Source organism: Glycine max, chromosome 10 (assembly GCF_000004515.6).
Source record: "Glycine max cultivar Williams 82 chromosome 10, Glycine_max_v4.0, whole genome shotgun sequence".
Taxonomy (NCBI): domain Eukaryota; kingdom Viridiplantae; phylum Streptophyta; class Magnoliopsida; order Fabales; family Fabaceae; genus Glycine; species Glycine max.
Window position 1 is genome coordinate 38,803,007 of NC_038246.2, and position 14,058 is coordinate 38,817,064.

At 31.9% G+C, this 14,058-nt stretch overlaps 1 protein-coding gene across 2 annotated transcripts; it reads right to left on the reverse strand.

Annotated features, from left to right (window-relative positions):
• Nucleotides 1-210: 210 nt before the first annotated feature.
• LOC100798107 (E3 ubiquitin-protein ligase RFI2) lies at nucleotides 211-9,801 on the reverse strand. 2 transcript variants are annotated; one of them, XM_006589069.4, is made up of 6 exons: nucleotides 9,360-9,801; nucleotides 6,383-6,552; nucleotides 5,711-5,769; nucleotides 1,999-2,024; nucleotides 1,514-1,898; nucleotides 211-1,195 (listed from the first exon to the last, which is right to left on the reverse strand). In XM_006589069.4, exons 1-6 carry the CDS (start codon nucleotides 9,538-9,540, stop codon nucleotides 733-735), a joined length of 1,284 nt encoding a protein of 427 aa, XP_006589132.1. In that variant the 5' UTR covers nucleotides 9,541-9,801; the 3' UTR covers nucleotides 211-732. The 2 variants fall into 2 exon arrangements, with proteins under 2 accessions (XP_006589132.1, XP_003536067.1); XM_003536019.5 differs by having other exon boundaries at nucleotides 211-1,207.
• Between the last annotated feature and the right edge of the window lie 4,257 nt (nucleotides 9,802-14,058).

The following is a 14,058-nucleotide window of genomic DNA, read 5'->3' on the forward strand; positions in this document are numbered from 1 at the left end:
CAGCACACTTCCCTCGGGGCCTTTGCAGTAAGGTGCCACAACGTGCATCATTTTAAAAAAACAATTTCCTAAGGAAACAAAAAAAATTTATGCACGTCACCCTACGTTACACCACTAGTAGAAGTGATAATGAAAAAACAAAATAAAAAAACTTGTTTTTAGTAATTGGTTTTGAAATAATATTTTATAAAAAAACCAGTTATACGATTGTTTTAAAACCAGCCTTTGAACTCCTATTATTCCGAGGTATGGTAGTTCTCATGCGAGTTCCATTACCATATACCTTGGCTCAATTCTTGCACAACAGTTTACAAATCACTCTTGCCATGGAGTAGAAGTAAAATTGTATTCTCAATACACAGCATTTGCATGAGCGTTGTTATCAAACATAAATAGTTGACCCACTACAAATCCAGCCACAGCTGCTTTCGTCCACTTGATTCACCACTTGAAATCACAACGTCCCAGTATTTCTTCCAAAACCTGATTTCCCCAACTAGATATACCATCTTATTTTATGCCCACCGGGGCAAATAAACTAGAGGAAGCAAATGTCCATCACACCGGTGGCTATGGAAAAATCAATTCCAAGGCCAGCCAGAGTATATAGTCTGTCATAACAGGACAGACCCAAAGGCCGAAGTGCCAAAGCAATATGTAACATTTTTCAAAGCATACATAACTTTCCATAGTAATGGTAGTTTGCTTCACAGTGAACAGGATACAAGTGTATTACCGATTTTGTGAAGGCATTCTATCTGATCCGTGCCTTAAACGAAAGCTGCTGGACCTGGTAGCTGGGTCTGACCGGCTGGTAGCCTGGTGGTATGCTCTCCAACCTGAATCTCTATCAACATGGTTCAATGATAATGAAGGCAAGTGGTCTCTTTCCCAAGCATGGAAGTGATTTGGTAGATGATGATTTTCTTCTTGAAAATTGCGTCCTGATGAACTTGATGGGATAAGAAAGAAGCCACCACCTTGGTCTGGCGATGTGGCCATTGGAGCTAATTGAGCTGGTCCATTATGACTACTGGATCTTCGGGTGCCAGAAGCGATAGGTGTCCGCATTGTGGTTGAATTAGGAGGTTGCTGTGGTTGATAGTATGCCTGAAGAGCCTGGACTCTATCACGGGCACGAGCATTGCTACCAGGATAAGGAGGGATCATTGAGGAAGCAACCGAGCTCCCCGCTCTGGCAGCAGAACTGCAGAAATTAATGCATTGAAAGTTGTACAACTGCAGAAATTAATCCATTGAAAGTTGTAACCCCAAAATGTGCATGGAATATCAATCATATGACCTGAGCATATTTCACTAGCCAGTGACGATTCTGAGATCCATCACTTTTCATCTTTTATAACCAAAAGTCATAGTGCATTTAATGTGATAAGCAGAGTATATATAATGGTTTAGCTCACTCATCAAATTAAACTTGAACAAGTATTACTTACACTCATGCAAAAAAAAAAGAGAATAAAATTACTAGGGTATGTCAACTCTAAAGTGGTACCTGTGACCAACAAGGAAGGGATGCATAAAAGATCCTGATCTTGGTACATCCGAACCACCCCTGGCTGGCCTTTGACTACCAGGGGATACTGATGGCTGATCTGCAGCAACTAGACGACTACTTGCTGTAGAGAAAGGAGGGGAGTGGTGTTCCCAACTGCGATAATGAAGATCAACAGCAGGAAATGTGTAGGAAGTTGGCATGTCACTGGGCACAGACGAGCCATTCCAATGGTTGAAGTTTGAAGCTTCTGATACAGTTCCACCAGAATTGGAGGAGGATGGATGTATTGGTCCAAAGTAAGCAATATACGGGCAAGGATGGCTGGCAGATGACACAGCTGTATGTTCAGCAAATATGGCATGTTGTCCCAATACATCATGATCTGCATCTCATCATTCCAGTTAATTAATAGTTTCAGTGCAATGTAAACATCAACTTAAAGAAAATGGAGAAGCTGATTAGCTAGAAAAGGGATCTCTTACACGCAGATGATGAAAATTCCCCTTCCCTGGAAAAATCAGGAACATAAATATTAGATGAATAAAAATCCTACCATTTCAGTGTGTGTGTGGGGGGGGGGGGGGGGGATTGAAAGGTAAAATATAATTATTCTTCAACAAAAAAATGCACAGTTAACTCATCCTAACCATCTTCAACCTGCATGTTGAGAAGGCAATATGATGGGTGGAAGGGGGTCTTTTTGAGGGTTGGTGAGGAAAGAGGTGAGTCACTATGGTGGAATGATTTGAAAAAGGTGTGTGGTGGGGGAGGGAGCCTTAATTGGTTTGATGAAGGGATGAGTTGGGAGATTGGTGAGGGAGATCAATGTCGGTTTTGGAAAGATGAGTCGCTTGGTGGGAAGTGTTTGGCAGACCTTTTTCCCCGGTTGTATCTCATTTGACTACAGCAAGAGGAGGTTATAGGTGGGGTGGGTAGTTGGAATGATGAGAGATATGGTGTTGGGATTTAAAATGGAGAACTTTTGAATGGAAAAATAATCTCATCCTTGATTTACATAAATTGTGAAATGTTCAGGTAAAGAGGAACATCATGGATTTTAGGAGATGGAGGCATGATAATACGGGATTTTACTCTACTAATTTGCCATACAAGTTGCTAATTTCTGCCGGGGTTGAGGAGCAAGTCGACACCTTTCCTTTATTGTGGAAGTTGAAGATACCAACTAAAGTGGCATTCATGGTGTGGAGGGCTCTCAGCAATCGTTTACCATCGAAGGACAATTTGAAGAAACCCAATGTGATCAATGAGGAGGCCAAGCTGATGTGTGGTACATGTCAACATGATTTTGAATCAACTCAACATTTGTTTTTATCGTGCAAAAGTGGCAACGCAAATATGGCTAAAATGTTATGCTTGGACATCCCCAACATTTTCCACTGTCCAACATGGAGATTTAGTGGGCCATCTCAAGCAATTTGCAGGTGTGGTTTCATGTAAGAAAGAAAGCGAGATGTGGCAAACTTTATGGTGTGCACTAATTTTCTGCATACGGAGGGCGAGAAATAACAAGATTTTCAACAATATTGAAGTGGACATTCTGAAATTGATGGAGGATATAAAATTTCAATCCTGGTCATGGCTATATCATCAACAACCGGGATCTAATCATTCAATTGTGCTTTGGAGTGGCAATCCTGTGGCATCTATTGGAGGTGGGAAAGTGAAGCTGTGATGGTGAGTGTGGGTGGGTTCTCGGGTTAGCTACAGGGGCATATGTCATGTTGGTTGAATGTATATTCACGGGTAGTTCTAGAATATGTTGTAGGGATCTTTTTTATGGTCAGCTTTTGGAAGTTGAAGGTTATCTGGTATTTTAGTCATGTGTTGATTGAAATACAATATAACCTTTATGGAAACTCTTTTTGTACTTGGTACTTCTGGTAACTCTCACTTATCATTTTGCTGATAAAAAAAAATCTTGGCAGCATTCAACACAGTACAAAATATATAGCATTATTCTATTCCCCCTTTAACATGGCAAGCCACAAGGAAAGCCAACCTCGCGAGTGAATCCCATTTTTACAGATCTAATTAGAGCACATTCATAGAGATAGGAAAACTATTTTGTGGTTCAACAAAATATGATGCAACAACCAAGACAGCAATATTAAATTCAATAACAAGTATGCAACAGGCCTTCATTTTGGCAAGAAACAAAGTGAAATATTGCCAAGAATATAAGAAATATGAACCAAACTTGAAAGAATAACAGGGCTTTCTGTTGGGGTTGGAAAAGACTATTCATACTAAATTAGCCAATCACATTACTAAAGAAGAAGAAAAAGAAGAAAGGAAGGGGGTACTTCAAAGTTTAGCATTCCAAAAGATTAGGGTGGTAGCAAGGCTGCCAGGGCATAGGACAAGGTGAAAAAACTGGACTAGAAAATAAGGTATAAGTATAACTATAATTTTTATTACTAAAGAGAATCAATCTCTGCCCAGGTATCAATGATACAGAACAGATATGTTGAACAAGGAATTCTCACCCTTACCCAGTCATTTGAGATCTGGATTCTCCCACTTAATTTCCTTCTCACAATTCTCAACTGACTCTAGCTAACTCTCCTTTTATTACCAAACAGAAGTAGATATTTTGTTAACAGAAATGGAGAAGTAGTTATTCTGTTAACAGAAATGGGTTCTAATACCCTACAATCATCTTATTCTTCCTGACCTAGACCCTAACCAAAGCCCCATCTTGTATCCATCCTTGATTTAAATTAAAATGCAATATGATCTTAAACCATCAAAATTTACAAGGGTGAATATACACCTTCACTTGCTCACTGTAGAATCAATCTCATTTTAGAAGAGCTATTTCTCAAAGCACACAAGACAGGCTCCTCTTTTTCTTTTTTGGGTTATACAGTAAGCACAGATGACAGACTCCATTACAAGTTAAAACTCAAATGCTGATTATGCTGTTTCACTAAACTTAAGACATTTCTACCAAAATTGGACAGATCCATTATGATTATTAAGACTCCCAAGTCTGGTATAGCTACTAGACCAAAAGTTATATTCTGTATTTAAACAACTGGAAATAAAGAAGTTCCATGTAAACAAACACTTAAAGGAGCAACTAAGTATGTGTTTGTATATGCATCTATTATCCACATTTCAAATCAAATTCCCTAAAAAATGCAAAAGCTAGTATTAGTTGCTTCAATTTTAATTTTCAATTCACAACCAAACACTTGGTAAGAAGCTAACTCTTAAATTTTTACTGATGCTACTGTCTTCAAAATTGTGATGCTCCTCAAGATTTCCACTATTCTTTCTAACAGTTTTCTCTTATGTATCAAAATGGTGGTTTTAAATAGCCAGGACTTCAGAGTTCAGATTTACTAATACCATCCATAGCTTTAACCACATTTGACTTTAATCAACCTAATTAGGTTCCATATTAAAATTAAAACATTTTACTTCAATGTATTTGTTGGAAAGTGAGCTTAATTACGCTCACCCTAGCCCACCTTAGTTGCAGCCTTTTTGGGGGTTGCCTTAATTGCAAGCCTCAAGGGTGGTGGATTAGTCCAAAGTCGACTAAAGAAATGGCTTAAATAGAGCTTATAAAGTTTGGGCATTCTTCACCTTACAAGCCAATTTTTAGACCAAATTTTAAGATGGTATCAAAGTTTATCTTAGAACTATTGTTGGGTTACCTACATTGCCACGCTACAGGCTGGTAGCCCTAGACATGTGGGGGGAGTGTTGGAAAGCTGCCTTAATTGCGGTCAGACCTAGCTCACTTTAGTTGCAGCCACTTTGGGGGCTTTCTTAATGGTGGGTTAGTCCCGCATCGGCTAGAGATATGACTTCAATATAAAGCTTGGGCAGCCCTCGCCTTACAAGCCAGTTTTATGGGATTGATTTAGGCCCTAACACCAAATTCTACGAGTAATGCTTTTCATTGCAACAGCCATTTATAATATATGGTTAATGTGATATGTGAAAACATATATAATTAAAAAAAGTCAAATAATGAATGGTTAAAGTCACACACACAACTCAAAGTGTCTTCAAATCAGTATTCCCAAAAATCCAATACATGTTATCTTTTAATGCACAAAAACGAAGTCTAGACACTATAAAGAACAAAAGAATACAGCAAATGACAAGTCCAAGTCTATGAATTAAAATAGATATTAATTTTTATGCAATTAGGCTTACTCGAAGGATGATGGAAGTCGTGCCAGGTTGCCAAAAGGGCACCAATGAACTCCAAAGGACTGCAGAAACCATGTAGTTAAAAAAATTAGTCAAAATGGTGGGCAAAATATTATTTATCCACATAACAAAAAGGAACAATAAATAACTTCAATTGAAACAGGCAATACCAACCTTGAAAGTCAAAGTCCAACTACTAATACATAGGAAAACGAATTTCATCTAGATTTATCAACTTATAAATGCAATGGAGGGAAACAATGAACCAGCAGATATTAGTGGTACGGTAAGAGTTGAAGACTGAAAGAAGAAAAGTAGAGGAATGGAGGGCATAAGGCAGAAGGAGCTAAAATTCAGATCAGGTCAAAGGTTATTGTGACATAATATTGAGTAGTATCCCCTTTTTCTTAAATCTAGATGATAACTTTACTTTTGCTCCTGTTCTATAATTCATACAATTTTATGTAGCACATAGCTAAATGCCTTCCCAGTAAAACATTTCAGGAAAAAACCTTATTGATAAAACCAAGCAAAGAACAAGTTTGCAATTTCTCTCTCTCTATAACACATACACACATAAACACCTAATCAATAAAGGAATTATTTATCAAGGCTGTGTTCAGAGGCAAGCATAAAATAAAACATAAACAAACCATAAGTTAACTGGACTATTACCATCTCAGAGTAGCTAAGATCATAAAGATCCTCATCGTGAGTCCACTCATCCATGCTAAATTCAGGATATGAGCGACAACCATTAGCATATAGCCATTGACCTTTCTCAATCTTCCGACAATTAGGGCACTGCATTGCTCCTTTTATGTTGAATGCTGAACCAATGCAATCTAAATATTGTAAAGTAATAATAAGCATAAGAATGCTAATATTCCATATATTGTTACCAACAAGAAATCAGTGTATGCAGAAATTCATGACATCACTATTGCTTCTATATTCCACTTAACTGGATTATTACTGAACCGTGTACGGAAAACGAGAGAGAATTTGTTTACAAAGTTTACATGTCAAGAGTGAATTTGTTTGATCATAGAAACACTTGCAGTCTTTTACTTGTCTTATGACAATGAGAACAAAATTGAAAATGTTAGGTCTTGAATTTTATTTTTAACTTTTGAGAAATCTTTAAACAGTAAGCACCTCCTTCAATCCAGATGTGCACCAACAATGACAACAAAAGTGATTTTATTTCTAAAATTTTAATGGTGACCTCAAGGTTGTTAAAATAGAGATTTTACCTAGGATCAGAAGGGGTTGAAAATTCATAACTCAGATCGTAAATCGGATTATAAGATCTTACATTCCAACCTAGAATATTTATATTTATATATAATACATATGCATAAAAAGTAACATAAATAAAACAATCTCTAAATTACTACAAAACATTAAAAATTCATAACCATCACATAAATCCAAATAATTAAGTACACACTAATAGGGAAAAAACACATTTTTTATCAAAAAAAATCCATACAGGCTGATTAAAAGAGCTTATTTACAGTATTGAGAGAGCATGACTCTATCGGTCATAAAAGATTAAATGCCTTAATAACCACAAGTTTAACACATCTTTTCAAAAAGAAAGACAATAACCTTTACGGTAGCACAGCACATTTAACACACCTTTTCAAAAACTTCTCCTAATTTCAAAAAGAAAAGGATAGAACAGAATAGAGAGAGATGAGTGACTGAGTGAGAGAGACCCAAGTCCCAATTCTAAATAAGCATCCATTTAAGGACCAATTGAAAATTCTCCACTAGCAAAAAGCATTATATTTTTATATTTAATACGAAAGGGTAATTCATTAATGTTGCTACATAACTGTCAGGGTGTGTCCATTACTATTTGGACATTATCATAGACTTGTTTCATATAAACAATGGAGCCTATTCCCCTAAGTTCAATAAAATTGGATTTTCAGTACAATTGTCAAACTGCTTTTTCACATGAATAATAAACCAAGTGTTATCCATCCATTGGTTCTCTAATCTCTATTTTGTTGATCATATATTTGCAAAGACAAAATCCTTATTCTTAGTTTCCGAGGGGGAATATTCATAAATTCATATCATATACAACATTCTATCGGCTGTTCAACTTAAAATTTATTATACCTCATAATTATAACCTTACTTGGTTTCAATGAAAAACAATGAAACCACACACTCTGGAGTTCCTCACTGTTGACAAGACCTATTAAAAGCACCAATACATACTGCTAAACATGAGCAAATACATATAATATTCAGAAATTCCACCAACAACAAGGAAAGGTAGTCAAAACGTCACATTTTTTGTCGTTAAGCAATTCAACAAGACCAAGACAATGAAATCACAAACTCTGTAGTTCCTAACCGTTGACAAGACCTATTAAAAGCAGCCAATACATACTGCTAAACATGAGCAACTACATATATTATTCAGAAATCCCATCAACTATATGGAAAGTTAGTCAAAACGGCACAGTTTTTGTCGTTAAGCAATTCAACAAGACCAAGACAATGAAACCACACAATCTGCAGTTCCTAACCGTTAGCAAGACCTATTAAAAGCAGCCAATACATACTGCTAAACATGAACAACTACATATATTATTCAGAAATTTCACCAACTATACGGAAAGTTAGTCAAAATGTGAAATTTTTGTCGTTAAGCAATTCAACAAGACCAAGACAATGAAATGACACACTCTGGAGTTCCTAACTGTTGGCAAGACCTATTAAAAGCAGCCAATACATACTGCTAAACATGAGCAACTACAAATATTATGTAGAAATTCCAACAAATTTATGAAAAGTAGGTCAAAATGTCACAATTTTTGTCATTAAGCAATTCAACAAGACCAAGACAATGAAATTACACACTCTGGAGTTCCTAACCGTTGATAAGACCCATTAAAAGCAATCAATACATACCGTTAAACATGAGCAAACTACATATATTATGCAGAAATTCCACCAAATTTATGGAAAGTTAGTCACAATTATTGTCGTTAAGCAATTCATCGAGACCGAGACAGTGTAAAACTTCTGCATACATAAGCATGATTTCCTACCAACTGCAAATATTGAAAACTGATCTAGATTTCCACAATTCAATCATAAAAGCTAATTTGTCAGTACGTGCAACAACGGTAAGCCTAATCACCCTCATCATTAACTAACAAACACAACAAATCAAAATTACAAAATCAGTTTGAATCTGATAGTTTCCAAAAGAAAAACAATATTATATCCAATCATCCACAATAATTGCCCCTTGTGGCTAGGTCACATTCACTAAATACAATTCAATTCTCCATTCAAAACAAACAATCAATCAAACGGGATCCCGTAGCCTACAAAATTCTCTAGGCTTCAGAACCCCAACAAACACCAATGACCATATATAATCGAGAATAAGAATAATCATGCACAGTTGATATTCTATTATTCTTCTATCTGCATCAACCGATGGCAAAAATAATTGCGAAACAAAAACTAAATTCCAGATCTCAATCGCTGCAGTTAAAACCGATTGAGGCATCGGCGTTCGAATACACAAGCTGTACTGTTCTAATTCCAGGATTATCTATTCAATTGTATAATTTGCAAGCAGTGTGTGTGAGATAGAGAGAGAAATTAAAGTTACCGAGGTGAAATTGATGACCGCATTGAAGCTTAGACCAGGATCTATCCCCATTATCGGCAACAACCTCGAGGCAAATGGAACACGACACTGAACCGAAAGACTTTCCTCCTCCAACATCTCCGTCATCCACAACCTTATCATTGTTATTGTTATCCTCTTCTTCGTCGTTACCGAGACCCATTACAAAAACCCTAAAAAGGGAACAAGAGAGAGAGAGATGGTGTTGTCTGAGAAAGGACAGGAATGAGAAAACAAAGGAAGAAAGGGTGTAATCTGAGATCTCAAGTCTTTGGTTTGGGGATGAAGAAGATTGAATTTCTTTGGGATTTTTTTATTTCCGTTTAATCCATTCGCGATCGTTGGATTCTTCCTCAGACTCCTCATAACTCTTGTTCAATCAACTTCACCGACGGTTGCGATTCATTGCCGGTGCCTTCACCTTCCTTTGACTTTAAATTATTTTTCCCACGTATTTTATTTTAACTCTAATTGCCTGTCTTGCTGTATCTACTGTCCTTTCTTGTCCTATTATGATTAAAGATAATGTGATATTTTATTTTTTATGTCAAAGTGTGTTATCTGTCATTTGTATGTAAAAGATCGAGTATATATAAATAAATTGTTTATTTATAAAAAAAATTGTTTATAGTTTTATTGTTAAAATTTATTTTATAATTAGATTTTTATATTTTTTTAGTTGAAATTTGATTTCATTGTGTGATAAAATACATATAATTTAAAAATTATAATGATGTATTAACATATTAACATTATTTTAAATTAATACAAAACAATGTTTTAAATATTATTATATTAAAAAAATGTTATTATGATAATTTTTTTTCTACGATGTTATTACTATAAAATATTTATCGGTTTTGTCAATAATTATATAAATTATTTTATAATAAAAATTTTAGGATCCGTTTATGTGATAAATTCTATGATAAACTAAAATATGATATAACAACATACGATTTAGTTCACACTTTTTTATTTGTTAGAAAAATAAAGAAACTAAAGCCTAGCAAACTAATAAAGAAAAATAGATTTTTAAGTTTACATGTGCTTAATTTTCTTCTAGTAATAGATCATATGTCTAGTTTTATGAATAAAATTAATAATAAATATTTTGTTAACCTTATTATTTATTAAATTAACTTAATAATTTTTATTTATATATAACTGTTTTGACTGTATGAAATTGTAACTTATTCATATTAATACTAATAATAAGAATTAATGAAAATCATTTAGTTGGAAATTGAGTAAGAGAGAAAGTTTACCCATACTATTCTTTAATTATATTACCAATCAGAATGTTTCCCTTCTAAAAAATTTTAATTTTAAAAATTAAATTAAATTTTGAGACAAGTAATAATATATAAATTTGTGGGGAAATTTAATATTTTAAAATCAATTATGTAACAGTTTAATATTTTAAATTATTTTCTACAACAATTTAATATTATATAAGTATATATAAGTATACATTACAATATATATATATATATATATATATATATATATATATATATATATATTAAAGTATATCATATATTACATTAAATTTTTTTAATCTTTTTTTAAAAAAAAAAAAAAAGCAAAATGAGATTTTATTGACATTATTTAGTTTCAGGCTTTCAGCATAGGTTTTGCTAAAAAACTATTTTATCTTATATTGTTTTATTTTAACAACAAATTATACCAATGATTAAAATAATCTATCCGTGGATGACAATGATTAAAACAAATTCACTCCCCTAAAAAATAATTTTACTCATTTTTTGTTATCTCAAATTAACCGTGCAAACCATACAAAAATGAATTAAATCATTTTTTTAAAAAGAAAATCAAAAGTAAGTACGTAGACATCATCATAATGAAGGAGGTCATATCCAAAATAACACCCCAATAATAAACATTTTTTTGAAATAGAACATGTGTATATAAAAATATATTCAAATATTTATTAACATATATTTATTAAAATTTGAACTAAATTAAAAATTCAAAATAATATAAAAATCTTACTCCCGTGAATTATTAAATATGAATTTAATATTTATTCAAAGCACATGATACCAAGCTAGTTTATTTAATAAAAGAAATACAACCATTTTTTTAGGTTAATTAAATCAAACAATATTTTTTTTATCATTTTACTTGTGATTTGTTCTCCTTTTTTATTTTTTAGTTTTAATTATTTTCCAACAAAAAATTATTTAGAAAGAAATTGACGGAATTATATAAACAATTAAGAAGATTAACATGAGTGTATATTTGGTTTAATTAAATGGTCAAATCTTATATGATTTTTTATTTTATATAATACCTTAATTAATTTATTATTTTTTGGAATGGTTTTTATAATTAAAATAATCAATTATCATGTGATTCAAATAATAAATAAAATCTTTTATTTATTAATTGTGATATATTTAAAGTATTGAAATTACGCAATTAACTATAAGTGTAAAATATTAAAATATGTGTGGAAATCATAATAAATGTATTTAATTAATATGACACGAAATCATAATAATTCATAATTTCACTTAATTTTTGTTATCCCAAAATCAAACATGCAAAAAAATTGAATTAAATCAACTTTTTAAAAGAAAAATAAAAGAAAGCATGCAAGGCAATACCAAATTGAAGAATATCTTATCTAAAATAACACTCTCAATAATAATATTTTTTTAAACATATACATGTATACAAATATATTTAAATACATTGACACATCTACTATCATAACTTATCAAGATTTAAATTAAATAAGTAATAATACAAAAATTTATTCTTATAAATTATAAAATATGAATTTAAAATTCGTACATTATACATTAGACTAATATTTAAATATTTTTAATGTTAAAAAGTACGAATATGCCATTAATCAACGGATAGTGAAAATACTCTTAGTACCTTCAAGTAGCAGTTAAAGATATTCATTTAAGTGTGGCAGATTTTATCCACAAGGGGTGCAATTTATTTATTTTTCTCTAACCCGAGCCATAGTAAAGCGTCTTCTCTGGTTTCAAAATTGCCCCTCGAGGGTTTGAAGTTTGGACTTTTTAGTTGGCATCGAGTTTTGGTAAATTCAATAATTGATTAGTCAATATTTTGGTCTCACCTTTATTCTTTATTCTTACCCCACACATCTTGTCACATGGGAAAATAGGAAAGAATATGTCTCACAAGAGATGGATATTCCGTGCCACAAACATTCTAAAATAGTTAATTATCCGCTAATAATCTATTTTGATTAGTCATATATGCTAGAACACACACATATACTTATAGATAAATTTTATATTATTATATCTTATAGAATTATTTCAGCATTAACAATTTTATATAATAATATAATTTTATTGATTTAACTGTTAAATAGTTGCACGTCACTTTAATTTCGTTTATGTCAATCTTGATTAACATTGAACAATAAAAGGGAAATTATTTGATTCATATTTTATGTGTATTTTTTTTAAAAAATTATAATACTAATTTTAATATATATGAATAAAATATCAAATAATTTCTCATTAACATTTTTTTAAATATAATCTAGGTGAAAAAAACTTTAATCTAATAATAAATTTTAATATAAATTTATCTATCCAAATATAATTACTATCAACATAATAGATTAAAATTCAATAATAATTATTTGTTTCAAGGTATGATTAATGTAGTAAAAAATATATTAAAACTAAAATAGATAAGAGATAAAGAAATTTCAAAAAGATAAAAGATAAAAAAAATAAATTAGTATGTAAAATAAAAAAGATAAAGATAATTAAGAGAGATAAAATAATTTATCTCCAATAAATTAGAGAAATTTCTTATGAAATCGGAGATCAAAGAAACAAATTAATTAAAATCAGAAAAAGAATGAAGAAATCATGGAAGAGATGAATGAATTCAAATGAGAGATAAGGTAGATGTGTACACAAGTTAATTAAAATGGTCCTTTCATGTAAAAGATAAGAGCGAGAAAAATAAATATTAATGATTAAATTTTATCACAAATAATCAAAATTAAAACACGTATACGCGACTTCCTTTAATAATTATGCTTGTTTCACATACAATCGTTATTAAGATAAAATGGAAAAAAACCAATGATGCTTGTTTCATTTCATAATCTTTTCTAAGTTTTTTTTTTTCTGTAAAAAAAAAAAAATCCATACCTAAACTTTATCACAATTTTTCCATTATCTACTCAAGTGTTTTAAATATAATTTTCCGGATTTACATCGATGAGAATGCCTAACCTAACTTCAACAAAATATTCATTATCACATAAAATAAAGATACTAATTAGATTTAGATCAGGATTAGCGATTAGGTTTGGTTATCAATTAATAAATTTTGATTTTGCTTATCAAGAAAAGAAAAGAAAAGATAAAGATAAAGGGCTAATGTTACATTCGCTCGTCCTATATCAATATCACCTTCAAAACTTATGAAGATTTCTAAATATATTGCGTTGGCAAACTTAATTGTCTTTCTCTATCTTAATTTGAAATGCATTATTATCCAACAATAAGATAACAAAAGTAGTAAATTTAGTAGCATCGTGGGATTAAGGTTTAGGAGAAAAAATCAAGAACTATTATTGGCAATCTAAATACCAGGAACCCCACCTCATCCTATAAAAGCTCACTGCCTCTGTTCCTCTAAGCCTTCC